The sequence below is a fragment of the Agelaius phoeniceus genome, chromosome Z (genome assembly GCF_051311805.1).
Source record: "Agelaius phoeniceus isolate bAgePho1 chromosome Z, bAgePho1.hap1, whole genome shotgun sequence".
Classification (NCBI taxonomy): domain Eukaryota; kingdom Metazoa; phylum Chordata; class Aves; order Passeriformes; family Icteridae; genus Agelaius; species Agelaius phoeniceus.
In genome coordinates, this window is record NC_135303.1 from 19520512 (window position 1) to 19533099 (window position 12588).

General features: G+C 35.1%; 1 protein-coding gene across 7 annotated transcripts in view; it reads right to left on the reverse strand.

Moving 5' to 3' along the window:
• The window catches only part of PAM (peptidylglycine alpha-amidating monooxygenase), a 110150-nt gene that overhangs the window by 53264 nt on the left and 44298 nt on the right, over nucleotides 1-12588 (reverse strand). For all 7 annotated transcript variants that reach the window (XM_054653436.2, XM_054653435.2, XM_077172115.1 and 4 more), the window contains exons 2-4: nucleotides 8886-9398; nucleotides 7636-7756; nucleotides 5322-5379 (exon numbers count right to left, since the gene is read on the reverse strand). In XM_054653436.2, coding sequence (XP_054509411.1) covers nucleotides 5322-5379; nucleotides 7636-7756; nucleotides 8886-8977 — 271 coding nt within the window. In that variant the 5' untranslated portion in view covers nucleotides 8978-9398. The remainder of the gene's footprint in view (nucleotides 1-5321; nucleotides 5380-7635; nucleotides 7757-8885; nucleotides 9399-12588) is intronic.

Genomic DNA, 12588 nt, shown 5'->3' on the forward strand with positions numbered 1-12588 from the left:
TTAAGACGGCTTTGTATAGATGGTTACAGTATGGTTCCTGTACAGCTATTTTCTTAGCAGCACACCCAGGAATATAACTTTCCAAAGAGAAGGTTAAAAGAAACAAACAAAAAATCCAACTAAAAAATCCTGTGTTGCAAAAGTCATACAAATTAATGTGTTAACCTGTCACAGAATGAGAAAGTGGCCAGGATTTGAAGGGACCTTAAAGATCATTTCGTTTCAACCACCCTGCCATGAGACGCACACCTTCCACTATGCCAGGTTTCTAAGATCTCCATCCAACGTGGCCTCCATCCCCGTCCCCCCAGTGATGGGGCAACAAAAGCTTCTCTGGGCAACCTCTGTCTGGGTCTCACCACTCTCACAGTAAACAATTTTCTTCTAATAGCTAATTGGAACGTACTTTCTTTGCTTTCCTCTTTGTCTTGTCACTCCATGTTCTTTTAAAAAGTCTCTCCTCATCTTTCTTGTGGGCTGAACGCCACAATTAGGTCACCCCGAAGTCTTCTCCTGAACAACTTCAATTGTCTCAGCCTTTCCCCATTGCAGAGGTGCTCCATCTTTCTGATCATCTTTGTGTCCCTGCTCTGGACTTGCTGCAATGTTCCAGTGCTCCCTGTGCTGGGAACTGTCACTACCAAAGGCTTAAGAAATACTGGCCAGCAGTCCTATTTTCCTAGTTGACAGCCTCCACGTTTTACAGAAATGAACAGAATGTTACTCAATAGTAATTTTTTTAATGCATGGAGAAGTGATATATATGATTACTAAAATAACAGCAGCAGCTTTCATATACATACTAAATTGAAGTCTGACCTAATGTCTTGATCAAGTACTACTTCGAACTACAAACTCAAAGAGAAACAGGAATGAACAGAACATGACATCAGTTTAATCTTAACAGTGTGTACTTAAGCTATGTGTTAAAAAAACTAACTTCTAATAAGTTAATCTTTACAAACAACAATTCCATTAAATAAAGGTGATAGTTTTTTTTTTTAATATTAGTGTCTTCTCTATCATAGAATTAACTTGAAAGCAATTTATCAAGAATTCAGTGTCTGGAGTTTGGCAAATTAGAGAGACATCAGAGGCCTCCAATACAGTGACAACATCATTGCTTGGCAATAGAGAAGTTTATACATCCCATAACAGAGTAACAAACCTAGAGCTTCTCAGAGTCCTTTGTGGATGAAAGTAACAAACCCTCTAATTACTCAATGTGTGTTGCTGAATATAGAAGGCTCAATTTCATTTCTACAGCCCAATTTGATAAGGACCTATCATGAGTCAGTAAGAAAAAGACATTTATTTACTGGTCACTCATGTAAATAAATATAAGCAGGCGAAGGTGACAGTCAAGTTTTTTGGTTGAGAGGTCAGACTAAATTTTTGTGAGTGTCTGTAGAGCATTTAGCTCTCTCTACAGTTTAGTTATGAAAAATTGATTTTTACCAATGTCCACACCAATAAAGATTCACCTGAGTTTCTGGTTTAGCTATTTATTAGTAAACATTATTCAAACAGGATGCAGAAGAAGAAAACAACAATGATATGTTTTAAAAATAAAACTGGAGTAATACTATCTTGGAAAATCACATATTAATCTCACTCACTAATAACAACATATTTATCTCACAGCCATTTCACTTCCCAGGAGCAAAGGGCATGTTCCTAACATAAACCTAAATGTACAGCAACCCACCTCACAAAAAAATATTCTCCTTAATCAAATTTGTCAGTATTTATGGCCATTTGGGACAGAGAAACAACTGGTTCAAACAGAAATTTCAGCCTTGATAGTCCGATCCTTCACTAAAGAACCTAATATAGAAAACAGCATCAGCAAAATTATACAGATGCATGCCTGAAAAAGATCCATAGGGCAAAACGTGCTCTAATTCTCCTTCCAGCTGGCAACATTTCATTAAGTAAGTGCGATCAATTTCTTCCTCTGATAATGTCTGAGAACTGACTCTGAAAAAGTTTCTGAATTCTGGTACAGCATCCCTCCAGTTTTGAAGTACAAAATTATACCCACTGTCCCTGTGCAAGCATGAATGTTTACTGGTTTCCTTTAGGGAAATAGCAAAGTTGAAGTCTGAATTCAAAGTCCTTATATACAAATTTAATAAAAATACTGAAAAAACATGTTACAAAAAATTTTTCAACTTAATAACAAAATTAGTACTGCCCACATACAACAGTAAAAAAGAGGCTCTCTATGCCAAGTGTCTTATATTTCACCAATATGCAACAAAAATATCTTGCCACAGGTTCCATTATAGAACCTTCTCTTCCAAAATGTCTTGGAGGAAGGACAAAACAAGAGTAAAAATAGGAAGGCAAAGGTAAAAAAATAAATGAATTAGCAAGTGTTGATGAAACTGTAAAGACAATTGGTCTTAAAAATGTCACTTTAAACCATAAAATGAAACAAAGCACAAGGCATTTACTCAGCAAATAAATTTAACTGCAGGCAGAATATATAGCTTTGCCATCAAAATGTCTTAGGAATCCAGTTTATTGTTTCAGTTATGTGTATTCACGCATCCTCATGTTGACGCTCTACAGAACGCAATCTTCTCAACATCACTAAACAGCAACGCAGTTACAGCTCATATGCTAGTTTTCCATTGTTTTTGTATGCTTTAAGGAAAGTTAATTACACCATTTATTGGCAATGCAATGAAGGCAGATCCAACTTAAACCATAAAAATATAGATTCTGTCCTTTAAAAAAGATTAAACATTGTCTCTGTGTCAATCTTCTGTGCTTATTTAAGCAACACAAAATACATGTATGCAAGTTAACAGTTTTCTACGTAAATATTTTATAAGGTAGGTCATTCTACATTCTTTCTACTCTCTACAGCATGATATGATTGAGTCTACTCTTTCTAATGATCATGTAACTTCCATGGATTATGAAGACACCAATCTGAGCCTTCTCCATGAGGAACACCTTCCAGTGAAGCAAAATGGAATGATCACATACTTCAGACTGACCATATGTCTATTCATTTCCACCACATGTGAAGTGACAAAAGTGGGAAAAACGAAAAATTTTCTTCTAATTTTAAAGCATACAAAAATCAATCATACATATATATATATATACACATACATACATACATGTATATATATAATTGTTTGTTTGTAAGGAATGCTATCATGGGAATACTTTAAATTCACACAAATTTTTTTTTTACAGATTGCTCATCAAGTTCCTCCTGCTCTTCAAAGCTCTACAAGACAACCAGAATGGTTTCTCTGTCCAGAGACCTTATTCTACTTTGTAATGAAGGGTACTCAGGAACAGTGGTCACTGGAAAGGTGACCAAATCCTGTAAAAATCAGATGAAGAATATATAAAATTTTAGATCTGCAGAAAAAAATAAATTGGGTTGCATTGCATGATTGCACTGAGACTTTGCATAACTTTTAAGCAAATCCTCTCAGTAGGTCCTTTTAAGCATCAAAAGAAGTTTATGTTCCTTTAACACAAGCAAGAGAACTAGATGTGCAGCAACCTAACAATGAATTAAACTATGGAATTTTTCAACTCAGTAACACACTAAATAAAAGCTGCTTAAGGAGGAAGTTAGTAGTATTGCCTTTCTATGGATCAACAAAAGCAGAAGAGTCTATTGCCCACAGCACAGCAAGCATAATTTGAGAGTGAACACTCACTCCCTTCCTTCTATGCTCATTTCTCCTTCTGGGGTCATACTCACAACAAAAATGTGAAGTCAGATTCCTACCTCTTTAGAAAACAGATATATAGAGAAAGCACTGAAAAAATATTAATCATTTTTCTTAGTTACTGTAATACAACATGAAAATCAAAACACAGTATTCTATCTTCTGAGGCATTTCCACAAGAAAATCCACATGGAACAATAATCTCATAATATCGTACATCAAAAACTACATGGGATTCCCACCATGCTTTTATTAAGCACAGGTATCCTAAAATGCAACAGAAGTGTTGTATTGTGTTCGGTTAAAGTTGGATTGTTCTGTTCCCCCTTTGTTCGACAATGGTTCTGTCCCGGTTCTCCCTCCCATTTCTGTAATGTCTGTCACCCTGACTCCACCCCAGTTAGTAATGTATCCCTTTCTCAACCCCTCCCCAGTGCCCTGCCAGTCACTCTCCATCCCCACCTTTATTGCTAGAAGTTTCTAGCTGGAGGGTTGGATGATTGGTCCAGGGATCGGGGGCCCCTCCTCCGTATTGTCCCCATTGGTGTTCTCCCTGTGTCAGTCCTTCAGATCTCACTCCCTACTGTGTTCCTATTGGTCCTAGGTCTGGCACCTCCCTTACATTCTCCACCCTTTAAAAACCGATGTAATCCCCTCCTCCATGTCTTCTCCTGCTGATTCCCCTGGAGTCATTAAACCCTGGATAAAACCGCAGTCGGAGTCTGCCCTCTCATTCCGCTGGCCGCAGCTTCTATCTGATCTCGTCCTGCACAAGGCAATGCTTACAAATGCAAGCTGGGCGTTGGCCTTAGGCGCTGTCCTGAAGCCTGCTATTGGGACAAGTGCCCCCTGTGCTGCTAGCGGTGCTGGTCGGCTAGCTGGATGTCTCACTTTCATCTGCACTGCTGCACAGAAGTGTAAAGAAAGACAAATATTGTTTCCTTTTCAATAGTTTATAGCATGGTCCGAAAGCACAACTATCTTCAGCCAAACCAATAAGCTTTCTCTCTATCTGAACAACTGTATGTTCATGGCAAAGCACAATAAAAGTTTAACTACCGCAAATATTTTCTGAACAGATGGTGTTCATCTGCTGATTTATATGATGACAGCATTTGTAACACATGACAGTATTTCCTTCTACTTGTCAGCCATCTTATTCATGCCATGCCATTAAAAAAAAAAAAAAAAAAAAAAAAGAGGGAGATATTTTACTTTCTCCTCCAAGTAAAATCTTTCCACAGCCAACACTGACTCTAAGTACATAGGATTTACAACCTAAAGGAGGTAAACAAACTGTCTGCTCAGCAGTGCAGAATCAAGTGTCCAGACAGAGACATAAAGCCAATACTTTGCAGATGGACTGTTTGGTCCTGACTGCCAGAGGCATCCGCATGCAGCTCCTTAACTGCTATTACTCCTGAATCTCCTCACGTACAGTTTTATCTTGACTCTAAGTAACTCCCTCTAGTTTGTTTCTGCATTAAAAATGGCAAATGCATTTTGGAAACTCTGACATCCAAAGATTAAGTTAATATGAGTCAAAGAAAAAAAGGAAATATTGAGGTTCTTCAAAATGGCTTGCTTAAGTTCTTTCAGTCAACCAATACTCACCTACATAGGCTTCATCATCCACTGGCAGGGGTACTGACATGCAGAGGTAGGTATCAGACTGTTAAAAGAAAAGAAAACAGAAATTACCTTTAAATTGGGAAAATTTAGAATTTAAAGAATAGAAACAAAGCATTAAAATTCCCTCCACTTTCTGAAAATGAATGTGGGAATACTGAACAAATGAATATATATAATAGGACCATCTAGAAAAAATATCATGTACTTTACTGAGATACTTGGGCAAATACAATGTATGTTATCTGGTTTACGATTGTAAGAAATAAATTCATTGCCACAATTTATTTACATGTAACAGATATCAGTCTATAAGCTTATCAAAGTGGCTATTACATTGGTAGGTACACTATTAGCTATTTTAAACCTCTTTTTTCTAAATTTTTTTTCCAACTTCTAAGGCTGTTTAGGAAAGGAAATGTATAATCTACTGGAATTTCACTACACCCATGAATTCAAAATCTGACAGGCTTTCACTTTTATAAGGACATCTAAACAGATAAAGATAAAATTCCTGCTATGAATAACTTCAAACTTAATTTAAAAGAAGACTGTGTGGACAGGTGTAAACAATTAAATGCAACTGAGAAGGAAGGTAAAATGGTGATAACAGTATGTGATTACACAGAGCAGTGATTTGCATAGATAAGAAATCATTTTTGGTGTTTTTGCTAGAAAATGGGAAGGATGAACAGAGGTTAACTGATACGATTGATATGAATGCCTTTGTGTACCGTGTTACATGCATTTACACTGTTGAAATACTAAAGCCTTCTAGAAATAGTCAAGGAAATATTCTGTGTTTTTTATTTAACTTGGGCTAATAAGATTTTTCTTTAAAAAAAAACACAACCTAATTCAGGACCTTATATTCAAACTTTGAAAGCCAACGGCAGCAATGCTTCACAGTGCAGTAGAAATTAAGCAGTTTTCAATTAATGTTCATGTGCAGTACCCGTGCCAAAAAAATGCACAACTCATATGGTATACACAGAACACTCCTAAGTCATATAAGGGCTTGGTTGACATTCATGCATCTATAGAACAACTGCAGTTATGAACTGTAAGACAAATCCTGGCCCTCCCACCCCTTCAACATGCCTAGTAACTCATTTCAAAAAATGCAGAGTTTTTGGCAACCTTTCCCCTAGACTTGACATTACAACACACAAAGAGAAGTTTTTTTTAATAGGAATCTGAACTCACTGATCTCTTTGTATGTGCTTCCTAGCTGTTCAACTGATGGCTCCTTAGGTAAAATCAGTAACTCATAATTTTAAATGTGCACCTGGATGAACTAAGAGTACTTTTCACTCTTTTTGATGGAGAAGTTTACTTTACTGCAATAATACAGAATATTTTACTGCAAAGAAGATCCAATAGAAACCATATTTTTGTTTTGCACAGCAGAAATAATATCTCTTGCTTTAAATTACATGTTCCAGAGGGGTTTTCCCCAATAACTTGAAAACCTCATTTTCTCTTCACTCCTTTAAAAACCGCTATCTGCAACAATGAGTCATCAACTACTGCACCGCAACATACTTCTCTTTTCAAGCATCTGCAGCCCTTTAAAAGAGATGTAGACCTCCTAATGATATATATATATATATATAAAAAATCCTCTGCGATGGCTTACTGCAAAAAGAAAAAAAAAATCATTCTTTAATGATTTTCGCTTAATGAAATTAGATGTGAACATGACAGTGGAATCTCAATATTTTATGTGTATCTTAATGTTAAGTTTAAAAATCTTAACTGTCTTCACTTTTACTCACTTGGTTCAGCAGAATATAATATACTTCATACTTTAAAGAGTATAAAATTGTAACTTTTTTGTAATAGCTTTCATGCAGTATTTTGAGAGTAAAAAATACTGGGTCAGAAGTACTACCCCTTTTAAAATGCTTTTTGGTTGTTTTCTCTCAGCTTGCTAAACTGCAGCAACATACAGTTTAATGTAATTAGATTCACTAATGCATCATCTGAGATTTGGTGTAAACTGCAACTGCATATCTTACTAGCACAGCTAGAAATATTTCACATTATAAAACTTCAACAATTCAGTTTATGAAACAAAATTTCATTTTACAATTAAAATTAATTCAATGAAGAGATTTTTCTCTCGTTTGAAGCTACTTGTTTGTTGCCTACTTTTCTCTGAGAAGCACATATGGATATGTATTTATAAAAGCTACCCTGATTTTTTTGTTCATTTTACTGAGTGATATTGTGGGGAAGGCTTTGTTGTCCTAGCTTATTAAAGAAGAGAAAGAGGCAAAACCTGCAATTCTCTCACCTGCTTAGGTGTCACTGCAGGCATGCGAATGTCCAGTGCAAAATCTGACAGACCAAAGGAAATCACTGGCTGGTCACTTCCAAGGCATTCATTGGGAAGAGATGTGCTAATATCTTTGTATCTGAAAAAGAAGGAAGAAGGATTTTTTTTTCAAGTACTGATTTCTGTTATGTCTTTCTTAAAAGAAGGGTCTTTACATAACTAGTAAAGAAGTTAGACAATGCTGAGCAGTTCCAGGAGTGATCTGAAAATTTCGCTCCATCACAGACTGAGGAAAACATCTTAGTTATGCAGTACTTACTGAAGTAGTTACTGATCTGAGTAATAAGATAATTAGTTTGGAAAATGTTAGATGAAAACGTAACCTATTATCTCATCCTAAAATTGTCAGAGGCACATGGATGTGCAGAGAATTAGTTCACTACATTATGTTGAGTACTATTCATAATTCACAACAGTTTTGGGGGGTGATTTTTGAGACTATGATTTATAATTCTATACAGATTAAACTTAAATTACATGCAAAGGGGCAACTTTTAATTCAAACACTATGGCATTAATAACAATTTCTGTGCTACTACAAAGAGCAAAGTAAAACAGAAAACTTGGCAACAATCAAGCAAATATCAAATTCTGTACTGAACACAACGTATAAATTAACTGTAAAAAAAATGTAGATCACTATAAAGAACTGAATGGTAAGACAAGAGAAACATTGATGCAACACTGGCGCAAGTTTTGGCTAAGTATATACATCTATACAGTGACATGGTACCCAACCTCAATAACAGTAAAATTTTTTTCAGTAGCTAAGAGGCTACTTCTCTTGTCCACACTACATTAAAGTTTACCTATGCAATTCTGAATTCATACCACCCCTAAATTTCTCAGGACTGTTCAACTCATTTAATGTTTTCTTGTTAAAACATGGTCTTATCCTGCAAGCTAATCCAGCATCTGAAATACATTTATTCTCTGTGTAGCCTCAAATATAGCTGTAGAGTTAACTAAAAAAGTTGTATTAATTGCCATTGTATCCTTCTATCTAATGAGCAACCCTATAGATAAAACATGAATCCTGTTTTCAGTATGACAACAGTGCCATTTCAAATTGCAGAAAGAAAATTCTGTGCAATGATCAACACTGAACAAATACCAGAACACATTTTTAACTAAGACATGCTTTTTCACACTTCTGTAATATTTTGACTGCATGCATTTAACACATAGTATTTTCTTGCATAACCCACCTCTTGAAGACTGAAAGTGGGCTTCTGAAACCCAAACAGATGTTTTGAAACAGAAGAAGCAGTATTAGCAGGTTGCTAACAAAGCCAGCCATGTCTAGCCTATTTCTGGCTTGATTAGGCAAGCAGAAAAAGGGCAGTGCAGTTTTATCAGCTGTGATCTCGACAATCAGGTAGCAGCAGCAGAAGTATCATTTCACTACTTCATTATTATGTTCTCTGCAGGCATCCTCCAGCTTCTGACAGATCATCTGTCTTGGAAGGCAATGCACTGTAAATCAGGAAGGTGGATGCTACTATGTTGTCTGTTTTATTAGCTATAAAATGTTGTTGCAGAATCTTCCCTTGCAGATAGATGACACTGAACTTCTGTCCACTTAAGGAGCTGAAAAGGACTAGCACTCCTGTTGCTTTCTGCTCAGGTTGTGCAGTTAAATCTGCATGTTACTTATCAATCCACAGCACTGGAGACTTCAAGTGGCATCACAGAAACCAGCATCAGTCATCCTTCAGAATCTGTAAAAATAGAAGGAGCTTAAGCATGACTAACACATTAGAGCATTAGTTCTCAGCAAATCACTGTTGAGGCATTTTAATACATTAATAGGTTTTTTTCATGAGCTTTAGCCCAACCCAGTAAAGATTGCATTGGTTCTGTTCAGTCCTTCTTTTCCTACCCTTCCCTGCATAAAGGATCAGAAAGAGACACATTTCATTTTGATATACAAAATGTACTTTCAAACATATTTTACATAATGGGAAGAAATATAAAAACCTCCTCAATATATAAAATGCAAACTGTGGAGTATTTTACATATGCAAACACTAGTATAATGTGTTCTAAAAGCAGGGGGAAAAAAAGCATCAACTTGACATAGCAAGAATCCATGCTGGTAAATTTTATTAACTATCACCAAATGTTTCTCCACATATTGCAGACTGGGAGAATATTTTACTTTTAATTCAACCTGTAAGAAACCATTATGTCATTAATAAGTAAATGTTTCTTATGTACTTCAGCTGCTTTTATACCCACTTCAGGAAAAAGATACTTAAAAATTATTTTTGGAAATACAGTAACCAGAACTGTTGACATCAGACTGCTTTATATTAGTTGAGTAGTTTTCTATCCTTTCATACACTGAGGGTATGTCAGCATAAACCATTAGTCTCCCCCCTGTTTAATTTCAACTGTTCTTATTTCCCCATTTTAATATACATGGTATTTAATTTCAAAATTTTAGTACTCTTTAATAATTATGCTAAAAAATTACACCATGTTTTACTGAAGCCATATATATTAGCATTCTTTTATTTTTTGAGAATTCAAGTTTTGGTAGAAGGAAAGTTTCCAGTCATAATCATATACAACTATGTACTAATTCTTCTAAATTAGTATAAATAGACTATACTATATAGTGTATTCTAGATTAGTATAAATACTAATAAGAAAAAAACCACCCAAATTAAAATACCTTCCAGCCTCTGGAAGACAGTCAAAATACTTTCATAAGGATGAAATAGAAAATAAGGATTCTGACATGAAATCAATGAAAATCCATGTATTAAAAAAAAAAACCCAAACACTCCCATTTCAGGGCACATGTACCAAAAAGGCTTCTTACACATCAAAAGTGCTTAAGTATAAATTAAGAAGCCATACTGGCTAAACAGTTAATGCCTGTTGGTAGACAGCTACACTAGATTTGCATTGGACTATTAGCAAAATTTAAAAATCTGATTATGGTAATCAACATTAAACTTGCTAATTTTATTCACTGACGGATGGCAAAAAAGATTTAGTCACAAACAACTGAAAATAAACACATATTAGTTTTCAGCTTGCTGAAAATATGCCAAGACTGTCCAAAACCATTCATGCAAGTAATGATACAATCTTGATTCCTTTTTTTATGTAAATTTTCATGTCCCACTTCTTTATTTGAAGAAGTTATCTTAATTGTTTTCATTGGTGAACTATACAAATCTGCAACACATTTAAAGGACTGTGCTGTGATGAAGACCAAAAATCATTTAAAAACAAACAAAAAAGACAAGCGTGACATGCTGATATGCTTCACATAAATTAACTCAATAATATAAGGCTTCACTACGTTCACTCTTAAAGGAATAACTACACAACAGTAACTGTTCAGTATCTTTGTAAACTACCTGACCAGAAGGTCTACTACCTTTCTTTAGTTCTATTACCCAAGAAATTCTGTCTTTTTTTTCCCCATACCATTATGGAAATGCACCTGACAATCATGAAGTCTGAAGAACAGGGACAGGAAGCATACAATGAGTTGTAACATACACAGAATTACAATATTCTATTTTTTTTTAATATATGAAAATATATTTTCCAATAACTAGAAATAAGAACAAATGCTTAGCTTATGTCAGCTTCACTAAGTCTGAGATCTATTAAATCAAATCTGTTACAAACATCTACATGGTATAGAATTTAATAAAGTAGATTTATTTAATTTAAAAGAAATAAAAGAAAGGAACAAAGAAACCAGACTCATAGTCCCTCCCCATCTGAAATACAAGAGCTTCTTTATAGCAGTTTTCAATTCTCACTAGAAGTTAACTATAGTAATAGCAAAAATTACCAGAACACATGTTAATGTTAACAGAATATGCAACAATTTGTGGCTGACCACAGGAGGTGGGCATAAACCAATGATTTGGAATAGTCTAAAAAAACCAAAGAAATTAAGCTGTAGTAAGATAAATACACATCTGTATATTCTCCTTAAGAATGGTCCAATTTCATCTCCAAGTGCTTTTTTAGGTTTATCAGCTGGATGAATATGAAATATGAGGTTTAATGTATGCATATGAAATATGAGGTTTAATGTGCCTAATAATTCATATTACATCCCTGCCCAATGAAATTTTACATTTGGAAGGAAATGAGAGGGGAAAATTTAAGAAGGCAGCACTATCCTGAAGTTATTCCAATGTAATTTTAGGTATGATGCAATACAGAAAAATATTAGATGAGGGAAAAAAGCAAGGCTGAGAGATTCAGTAATAAGATTAAAAAATTAAGGTTCATTATGTGGACATCTAGATACCACTGTTATGCTTTCAATTTGGGGTAAGAGATCCCAAGGGAACAGAAGTAATAAAGTAAAAGGCATGATTAATGACAAAGACTACAGTGAAAGCAGAAAAAGGGAGATGAAAATTAGATTGGGCAATGTAAACATGCTATTTTATCCAACATGCTCCACCCAAACAAAGAAAAAAACAAGGGAGTAAAGAAGAAGAAAACAGCCTAAAGCAACTAGCACAAAGACTGAATGGGGGCGGGGAGGGGAGAGGCAGGCAAGAAGCTGGAATTCAAAACAGAATGCAAAGCAGAGTAACAATATATCAACGTGACATTATACAAATTCCTTTTAAAAGAATAGCAATTCATTTCCAAAAATCAGCTACATAAAGAAGTTCTGTATTAACCACAAGTTTATAAAGCATATTATAGTATTTCCTTATTTTCTGTTTAGTCACTGGAACATTTTATATACAGTAGCAATAGAACAAACTAGAAGCAGAAACCACACCCTCCACCACCACCACCTCCACAAAAAAGAGAAATTAGAAGATTATCGTAATTCATGGGGATTAATATCTAAGTCTATCACAGATGGCAATTTATCATAAAGTGAATCTCTGGTTTTGTTTCTTACGCAAT